The sequence below is a fragment of the Bidens hawaiensis genome, unplaced genomic scaffold (genome assembly GCF_021521415.1).
Source record: "Bidens hawaiensis isolate Kalapana, Puna unplaced genomic scaffold, B.hawaiensis_p1.1 tig00004412_1, whole genome shotgun sequence".
In the NCBI taxonomy this organism is placed as follows: Eukaryota; Viridiplantae; Streptophyta; class Magnoliopsida; order Asterales; family Asteraceae; genus Bidens; species Bidens hawaiensis.
The window spans coordinates 739318-749183 of record NW_027491265.1 but is presented as its reverse complement, the minus strand read 5'-3'; the positions used below and the strand labels follow the sequence as shown (position 1 = coordinate 749183).

General features: G+C 33.8%; 1 protein-coding gene, 1 non-coding gene and 1 pseudogene across 2 annotated transcripts; all 3 read left to right on the top strand.

Moving 5' to 3' along the window:
• The first annotated feature begins 665 nt into the window (after nt 1-665).
• LOC143626502 (protein MEI2-like 2) lies at nt 666-4518 on the top strand. Its single transcript, XM_077096577.1, has 12 exons — nt 666-756; nt 848-964; nt 1046-1446; nt 1529-1687; nt 1758-1874; nt 1952-2103; nt 2176-2267; nt 2352-3033; nt 3113-3197; nt 3283-3351; nt 3428-3607; nt 4172-4518. The coding sequence occupies exons 1-12, from the start codon at nt 726-728 to the stop codon at nt 4274-4276; spliced, it is 2190 nt and encodes a 729-aa protein (XP_076952692.1). The 5' UTR covers nt 666-725; the 3' UTR covers nt 4277-4518.
• A 2304-nt stretch (nt 4519-6822) lies between these two features.
• Nucleotides 6823-6928, top strand: LOC143626546 (small nucleolar RNA Z279/snoR105/snoR108). Its single transcript, XR_013152435.1, has one exon. It is a non-coding gene; the product is annotated as a small nucleolar RNA Z279/snoR105/snoR108 (small nucleolar RNA).
• A 939-nt stretch (nt 6929-7867) lies between these two features.
• LOC143626545 (small nucleolar RNA Z279/snoR105/snoR108) lies at nt 7868-7983 on the top strand (annotated as a pseudogene).
• The last annotated feature ends 1883 nt before the right edge of the window (nt 7984-9866 follow it).

Sequence of the window (9866 nt, the reverse complement as noted above, 5' to 3'; positions counted from 1 at the left end):
ATAATTAACTCATCATGATCATGTGTGTTGACTAGATTATGTTGGATGGTGATTTGGTAGTTGAAGTGATGGTGAATCCCCTTCGTGTTTGGTCCTGTAATGGAAACTCATACTTTCTCTTTGGGGTTTTTCTTTTTCAACCAAATTCATGGATTTGTAAACAAGCCGACCTCGTTTTACTTACACGGAGCTCTATTTCTAAAACTCGAGTTTTTATTGTTTATTTAAGTTATATATATTTGTAGTTACTTTTGTATATATTTTTCAGTTATGTTTTTATATTTAACATAATATGATTTTGTTGTTTTTATCTTAATTTAATGTGTTACTAGTTAGTTGTTTTTATCATAATTTTATGTATAGTTATAATCGTTAAATAAATATATATATATTAAACATATTAAATAAAAATTTAAAAATAGTAGAAGCTCGTTTAGCCTCACAAGCTGGCTCGAGTTCAATAGTGAGACTCTGGCCCGGGCTCGTTTATTAAACAAGCTTATTTTTAGGCTCAGCTCGAGTAGCTCGTGAGCGGCTTGGCTCGTTTACACACCTAAATATAACCTCTTCGGTAACTGCCATAATCACAAAAGCAAAAAAAAATAAAAATAAAATAATTGATTATATTGCTTTTGTTCCATTGTTTCTGTCTTATATAATGAAAGGATTAATAATATAAGTTTTTGCTAATAGGTTTACTTGGGATATTGGTAGGAAGTGATTCAATGGAGAAGAACTTGGAAAAATCTTTTTCTGGTGAGTTGCTATATTTTTATCATTTTATGGTAATGTTAAATATAATTTGGTCACAAATAATAATAACAATATGCATATTTTCATCGCGCAGGTACGCCAGAATCTTATGCAGCACCAACTGTATTTCAGGAAGTGGAAAACGCATACCGAGCATCAGCGGATATCAGTTTGTTTTCAAGCTCATTACCAGTCATTGTACATGAAAAATGTGCGATAAATATACATCTCTTACGTTTTTCAGTTATATATTTTATTTTTTATATATTAATTTATACATAATGTTGTGAAGATGGATTTCCTCTAGAAGATGAGAGTGAAGATATCACAACAAGTTTAACCGGAAGCATGCTTCCAGGTGAAGAAGACGAGATATTATTTACAGGAACGGACGATTTTGACCTTGGTGATTTACCTACACAGTTAGAGGATTTGGACTTCGAAGATGATCTTTTCGAAAGCGGAGGTGGAATGGAAATGGATTCTGAGTCCCATGATGGTATCAAATTCGGTATCTCTAATTTAAGGTTATCTGATAATGTTCCTTTAACTGGTGTTAACCGTCACGAGCTCCCCAATGGTGGGGTCCCGGTTGTTGGAGAGCACCCGTATGGAGAACACCCTTCGAGAACTTTGTTTGTTAGGAATATTAACAGCAATGTTGAAGACTCTGAACTGAGATCACTCTTTGAGGTATTCATCATTTTGAAGATCTTGTTTAATTATTGGTTGTGTTATTAATTATTAACTTTTGAGAAATAATTATTTTGTGTAGGAATATGGAGAAATCCGAAATTTATATACCGCGTGTAAGCACAGGGGTTTTGTGATGATATCTTATTATGACATCAGACACGCGCGAGCTGCAATGAGAGAGCTTCAAAATAAACCTTTAAGAAGAAGAAAATTAGATATTCATTTTTCAATCCCTAAGGTTTGTATTTTTTTTATATCTGTTATTTTTTTTGTAACTTTTTATTTATATTTTTATATGATATATTCAGGATAATCCATCAGAAAAGGATATTAACCAAGGAACTCTTGTTGTTTTCAACTTGGATGCATCGATATCGAGTGACGATCTTCGTCATATATTTGCGGTTTATGGGGAAGTCAAAGAGGTATTTGAGTCTTTTAAGTTTTAAAAAAGTTAAAAAATTTAAATTATTTGTTAATTCATTTTTGTTTGAAAAAACAGATTAGGGAAACACCACACAAGAGACACCATAAATTCGTTGAATTTTATGATGTTAGAGCTGCAGAAATGGCTCTAAAAGATTTAAACGGGAGCGAAATTGCAGGAAAACGAATAAAACTCGAGCATAGCAGGCCCGGTGGTGCTCGTAGAACGTATGCATTATTAGTATTTGCTACTTAAAACCGTTTTATTAATATTATATACTAATGTTTTTATTTGCATAGCTTGATGCAACAACTGAGTTTAGCACTCGAACAGGATGAAACCCGACCCTTCTGGCACCATGCTGGTTCACCAGTGGTCAACTCTCCTCCTGGTTAGTTAGTTGACCTGTTCAAAAGTAAACGGGTCAAAATGTCACCTCTGATATAATTATATTATTATTATTATTATGTGGCAGGTAGCTGGACCCATTTTAGCAGTCCAAGAGAACACGGTTCACCGCAAGGGTACAGTTGGTCACCAGGGTTCGGACAACTTAGCCCGGTTCCCAACCCGTTGCTTGGACTGGCATCTATACTTCCACCACATATGTCAAACCCTTTAAAGATTGCACCAATTGGAATAAAGTCAACTCTGGGGTTTGACCATCAACAATCCCATTCCTCCAGTCCAGCAAACTCACCATCTCTCAACAATTCAAATTTTGACCCGTCTAGTATCGGTCGGTTATCGGGCCCAGAGTTTCTTTGGGGAAGTCAAACCACTTACTCTGACCACCAAAGTTCTCCTCCGGTTTATGCCAGTCCCAGTCAGCATGGTTCGTTTCTGGGTCCACGTCATCATGTTGGTTCTGCTCCATCCAATGGTGTGGGACCCGTTATCAGCAACGGAAGTGGAAGTGGTTCACCTATTTCCCGAAAGACCTTTTTTCCTAATAAAGGACCGGTTATTATCGGGAATGGTCCTTATCAGGTACGGGGAGCGTTAAATGAGGGCTTTATCGAGCGTAACTATACTCGGCGAGTTGATTATACTGTTAACCAGATGGCGGGAAATAAACAGTATCAACTGGATTTGGACAAGATAATTAGCGGGGAAGATTCTAGAACGACATTGATGATCAAAAATATTCCTAACAAGTAAGAAAGTACTAATCTTTTTGTTTCGTTAAAAGTATATTGTTTTTTGGTTGGTTAGTAACTTTTTTTCATATAAAAGGTACACTTCAAAGATGTTACTTGCAGCAATTGATGAAAATCACAAGGGTACTTATGACTTTGTGTATTTACCGATTGATTTTAAGGTAATAGTACTATGAACTCATGAAGTCAACTCGATAGTCAAACTCGTGCCAATTTGATAACTTGATTTATCTTTTATGTTAACAGAATAAATGCAATGTGGGCTATGCATTCATTAACATGGTGTCACCTTCACATATTGTATCCTTTTATGAGGTTCTATTTTCTTTTATTTTAGCTATTTTTTTTTTAATCTTCATATGAATGTTAATGGAATTTACTTTTTGTGCAGGTATTTAATGGGAAAAAATGGGAGAAATTTAACAGTGAAAAGGTTGCTTCATTGGCATACGCAAGGATCCAAGGGAAAGTGGCTCTAATTACACATTTTCAGAATTCGAGTCTAATGAACGAGGATAAATGGTGCAGACCGATTATCTTCCAGTCAGAGGCCCAAGAAAACGAGAATCAGGTAACGCTGACTTCACATATGTGTTTTGACTGCTATTGACCAAATGCCTAAATAGTTTTCATTCAAAGATTTAGATTATTATCAGGCCCGGCCCGCGGGGAGGGCGACGGACCCGGGCCCACTCTCTCAAGAGGCCCATAATTGTTAAAAAATAAAATATATATTTTTATATATAATTTTATTTTAACACAATGGCCTACAAAATGATTCTTTGGTTGAATGGAAAGTGTTCTAGACTATGATAACAAAGGTCATGGGTTCAATTCTCACAATAGATGTTATTTTTTTTAGAAAAAAACTTTTATTTGTGTTTTATATGAGTCATTTTTGTAGCATGTTTATTATAATTTGTTTGTTTTGGGCTTTTGAAAGGCAATCTTATTGATAAAAGTGTCAGGTTATCTATTACATAGTTGAGAACGCGATTTTAGAGGCCTGTTGGCCCCAAAATTTTAAGAGGTTCTCAAAGACGGCCCTGATTATTATTGTCAAAATATCGTTAAAACATATTCATTATTTATGATCATATGCTAACTTCATTTGTTATTAATTTTATATTTTCAGGATTCTATTCCTTACCATAACATGAACATATGCATTCGCCAACCAGATGGATCTTACTCGGTGGATTCATTAGATGGTTCAACAAGTAGTCCGGAAAAAAACTAGACTTGAAGAAATATGATTTTTAACGAGCCGATGTAAACCAATAAAAGTGAAGTTGGTTTGTTGTATTGTGAGGAACAAGTTTTATGGGAATTCAAGAACACCGTGAAGCAGAGATATAGTAACAATGTGCAGTCTGCGTGTAATTAAACTAGCGAATGCTTTCTAATAATATGTGTAAATAATTCCATGTGAGTTAGAAGTCTGGTGTCAAGGGGTTGTTTTCAAGTGTATAGAACGGAGACAGCCGATCTCTTGTCGATCTTGTATGTATGACACAATTGTAATCCGGTAAGTTGTTTGTATAATTTGTGTAGGCTTGTGTTGATTTGTGAATTTTGCGGATGTCATTGATCTCTTAGATTTTTCTTCACAACAAACGAAGTAAACCGATCTCTGGACATGATCATCATATTGCGATGTATTAGCCGTTGTTGATGGAGACTACAGTAATCGAAAACGATTACGGTGACAGAAAAAATGAATTTTGATCATCCAGGGGGTAACATTTTTTTTTATTAGATCACAAAATTAGTTGTTGGATTACTTGTCAGTGTAAAGTGTTGTGGTTGGTTTCCTATGTTTAGCATCATGGTACGTTGGAGTACTTAGAATAATATTTGTCCCATATCAAAGTTGGAACAAAAAGGATTGGTCCGTTGATGCTATAAAATGGAGTTAAGGTTGCAGTTAAAAATCATGATCCTTCAGGCACGTTTTCGCCTGAAGCCTGTTATGATGATTGGGCACCTCTACTCTTAAACCATCTGATCCCTATTTTTTTATAAATATTTTAATTTTTTTTGTTTTTAAATTATTTTTTGTTTTAAGTTAATCGTGTTTTGTTTTTGTTTTAGAAACATACTTTTATAGTAATCTTAATTTTTTTTCTCTTTTAAGTTAAACATTTTTGGTTTCTTTTAACCGTTTTCTATATCTGTTTTAGAAGCATACTTTTATTCAAAAGTTAGGTTTTCAAAATCTAAGAAGTATTAAAAATCCCTTTCACTTAACTGATTTAAATAATCTATACTCATTATAAAACTTTAAAGGGCATGTTAAGAATTTAGTTTAATTTACCTTTACAAGGTATTATTCATATTTTTTTTTATGATTAAAATTTTAAATTGTCATCATCATCGTACTCAAAATCCCACCAATAGCAAAGTTATGGTAAGGTCTGAGAAGGGTAAGATGTAGACAGCCTTACCTCTATCCCGTAGGAATAGAGAGGCTACTTCCGGTGAGACCCCTGCTGGATAGGCACATAACACTCAACCACCAGGATACCAGCCAATTGGTGCGTGTACCCTTGTCTTTCGGCTATCAACGCCACCACATGATGCCTGATTAACCTTCCGCCAATTTTAACGTTATTTTCATGAGATTAGTAAATAACGTCAAAATTAGTGCAATTTCACTTTTGCCCACCTGAGGTTTCACACATATATACATTATATGCGCGCACCGCAAACAAACCGTTAAAATTTTTTAAATTGTATTCGATTTAAATCAATGATCTCCTAGTTTGCACCTTAACCGCACCCTAACCGCCTAATGTAACACTTGATGTATTCACTTTAGATAATTACGACTTTTTAAAAGAGTAAAATGGCTTTATAGTCACTAGTCATACACTCAATTCACTATATTCAAATTTGTATTTAATGACAGGTTTTATTTATTTTATTTATTAATTCATATTTCATAACCTAAACTTTATTTTTATTTATCTATGCTACTATAAAAGCAACCCATTCTATGGTTAACGTGTTTGTCACAACACGTAACGGAAACTATAACACTTAAAAGTTTTATAACCAACAGTGATCATATTTCACGTTACCGTGAAATACGGTCTCTCCAATAGCAACCCATTCCATGGCTTATGTGAAAGAGTTATGAGTTTTCGTTCATAGTCATGTATTTTAATGGTTCGCTTTTTTTATTCAACTATGTTAACATTAGAGTAACATATCAAAACATAATGCACATTCATATCAAATGGTTTGGTACACTTACTGAGCCAAACAACCATTTTATTCCGTTCTAATCTTGTATTAATAGTTATAGTGTAGAATATGATAATAAAAATAGAATCATTACAATCACGAATTTAAATTTTGGATCGATGTGATACTTCGCAAACTTCATCTGTTATGAATCATAACTTCAGGATTCTATTCCCAATCATAGTATTAACACATGTATTCATCAACCGATCTTACCAAGTAAATTTCATTAGACTGTTGGAAAGACGATTTTAGACGAAATGATTCAAATAACAAACATGACAGCACACTCGTAGTCATACATCCACAAGTCTACAACATAGTTTTTGTCATTATTTTGCCAAAAAAAAGAAAAAGGTAACAAGTAGTTGATTTTTGTTCATTAGCATCAAGTTTGATACAAATTTGATAAAATGAAAGATAACAAAGAAGTAAATTCCCACATCGAAATTAGAAGAAAGTGAATGGTTTGAGGGATGCTATAGAATGGGATTAGAGGTGATGTAGAGAGTCATGATCCTTCAGGCAAGTTTTAATGGAAAGTGATGAGTGGTCATTACTTGCATATAAACATACAAGATGGGGTGTTCGCCTAAAACCTTTACGACAATTGGGCACCTCCATTTTTAAACCATCTGATCCTTATTTCTTAATTTTGTCAAAAAAAAATTGTTTTTTCTAATACTTTATTTTATTTAGTCTTTAATAGTTTTTGTTCAAAAACCTTTCTGTTTTGTTTTTATTTTTTTTAATAATTTTAATAGACAAGAAATTTTCTTTGGTTTTTTACTTCAATTATTTTGTTTTAGACTTTACTGATTTTTTTACAAAAATATCTTTTCTTATAATTTTTTGTTAAAAACAAGATGCTTAATAAATTGGTTTACTAAAATTATTTTTACAAAATTGTAAAGTGAGTTCGCATTTGCAAATTTATAAGTGTGTGCCCATATGATGTGCTAGATTGACATAGAAATGAATGATGTAAAGACGCACATCATTGATTGACAAAGCCATACGGCCCATATATACTTTTGAAATATCTGCACAACACTAACTGACAAAGCCATAAGCCATACGGCCCATATCTACTTTTCAAATATATGATATAGTAAGTGTTTTGTCTTTCGATACTCTCATTGTGCTTTTATATCTATATATAAGGCATTTTAACATAGGTACTTTGCGTATATCAATAAAGGTTTATAATCGTGTGCATAACACAAAAGGCGGAAAGAAGTAGGCATAAGGGTAGATGAACAAGCACTATCTTGTTGAAAAGTTCTATGCATCTGTCTTTTCTCAACGCATTTCTTTGAACAAAGACTAACGATAACCGAAAACATGGATTTCTTATAATCCTGGTGGGTAACAGCTTTGTTTGTTGATTAGATGAAAAAATAGTTATTGGATTACTTAGGATCAGTGTAAAAGTGTTTTGGTTGGTTTTCCTATTTTTTACGTCACCGTAGATTATATTGGTCCCATATCGAAGCTGGAAGAAAAAAGGATTGGTCGGTGGATGCTATAAAATGGGGCTAAGGATGGATTAAAAGACATGATCCTTCAAGCACGTTTTGATGGGATATGATCAGTGGTCATTGCTCGCACATAAATATGCGAGAAGGGGTGTCCGCCTAAAGCCTAATGCGACAATTGGGACAATTGGGCACCTCTAATTTTAAACTATCTGATCCCTTAACATATTTCTTATCATATTTTTAATATCATTAATATAGAAAGTTGTTCGGTTCAATTCAGGTAAAAAGTGCAAGGTAATTTCTTATCATATTTTTAATATCATTAATATGGAAACTTTTTCGATTCAATTCAGGTAAAAAGTGCAAGGTAAAGGTATTGAGACGATATCTTCTAATATACCTGGTTCAAACCAGTAGTTTAAAACTATTCTCATACCCAGTACTAACCAAATACATGCGCTAAGTTCTCGGGTTTCGGGTTCTCCCTTTGGATTCTTTGGCCATCTACTATGTGAGAGAAGCCTACCTTTCGTAATTTGGTGGGCACTTGAGATCCTTGACGACCTATTTGTGTTGAAGTGATATATGTATTAATTCGATCGATTGCTTAAAATTCACGGTAGCATTGGACCAAGAACGTATATAGAAAAGACAGTTCATTTTTCTATTATATTAATGCAACAACTTGGTAAATTCGTTCTTACCTACATGTTAATGTTATCTCTGTAGACCACGAGAATGAGGCGCGGTAGGAAGAGGACTATAGCATGATAGAAGCAAGGAGATCAACCACTTTATCGAATTCCTTTATCGTTAGATAACATAAGTAATTGTTGGTTTAATATACAAATATTGGTGTTGGTTTCCTATTATTTCTACCATCATAATTAGAGTTGGAATATTATTAGTCCCACATCGAAGTTAGAAGATATTAGATGGTTTGGGGGATGCTATAGAAAGCCATTAGGGTGTTATACGAAAGTCATGATCCTTCAGGCAAGTTTTAATGGAAAGTGATGAGTGGTCATTGCTTGCATATAAACATGCGAGACGGGATGTTCGCCCAAAGATTTTTTTAAAAGTAGATATTTTATGAAGTGGTTTTAACTTTTTATTTTGTTTTCAGAACTCATTTTTGTTCACAAGTATTTTTTTCATATGATTATATTCATTTTTTTAATCAACTTTTTAACAAATTTGTTCTCAAAAGGTATAAGTGATTTGAGAAGGCAATGAATGGCCATTTTCAATGGCAAGGCGCCATAACCATCGCTAGTTTCATTGGCAAAGTGTTATACGCGTTGCCATTTCTAGTTGAGAGGATTTTTTGGTCACGTGAATTGCCATGTAGCACACCACCCGTCGCCATTTGCAAAGCCTGACAAACCTATACGTTCAAAAACCCATCAGCATTGTCATTGACTCCCCTTGTATAAAAATATATACCCATTGTGATTTAATCTGTATATATAGCACCATTCTTGTAAAAAAATTCCAAAACTTCAAGTTAGGAATTCAGTTTAACTATAACATTAGAACTTAGAAGCACCAATCACAGTAGGGGGCGGTTAACATGCCGAAACATATTCGTACCAAAAATATGTAATGGTTTAACATCAAGTGAACGTGTAAACTCGACATCAACATCGAAAAAAATCTTTTGTAATGTTATAGACAATGTAAAACAAGATGACAGAGACAAAAGGTGGAGACTAATTATTTTCCAGTAAGAAGCACAAGGGAACCATAATGACCAAATATTTTAACAGTTTGAATTAGGCTATTAGTGGTCCCGTATCGTACTTAGAAGAAAGTGGTAATCTTGGGTGGATGCTATATACCGGTTAGGGGGTGTAGATGAAAGTCATGATCCTTCAGGCACGTTTTAATGGGAAGTGATGAGTGGTCGTTACTCGCATATAAACATGCGAGACGGGTTGTTCGCCCAAAGCCTGTCATTCTTAAGCCATTTGATCCCTATCTATTAATAAGTGATTATTTCAAATACAATAAGTTATTGGAAAAATTCTCAAAATACTCATTTCTAAAAGAGTTATTCAAGTTTTACTTACTATTTCCAACGTATTCTAAAAATACTCA

Coding starts and splice junctions, on each gene's coding strand:
- LOC143626502 (XM_077096577.1), top strand. CDS start 726: ATGGAGAAGAACTTGGAAAAATCTTTTTCTG. Junction 1,447..1,528: donor AACTGAGATCACTCTTTGAG/GTATTCATCATT, acceptor TATTTTGTGTAG/GAATATGGAGAAATCCGAAA. Junction 2,268..2,351: donor AGTGGTCAACTCTCCTCCTG/GTTAGTTAGTTG, acceptor ATTATGTGGCAG/GTAGCTGGACCCATTTTAGC.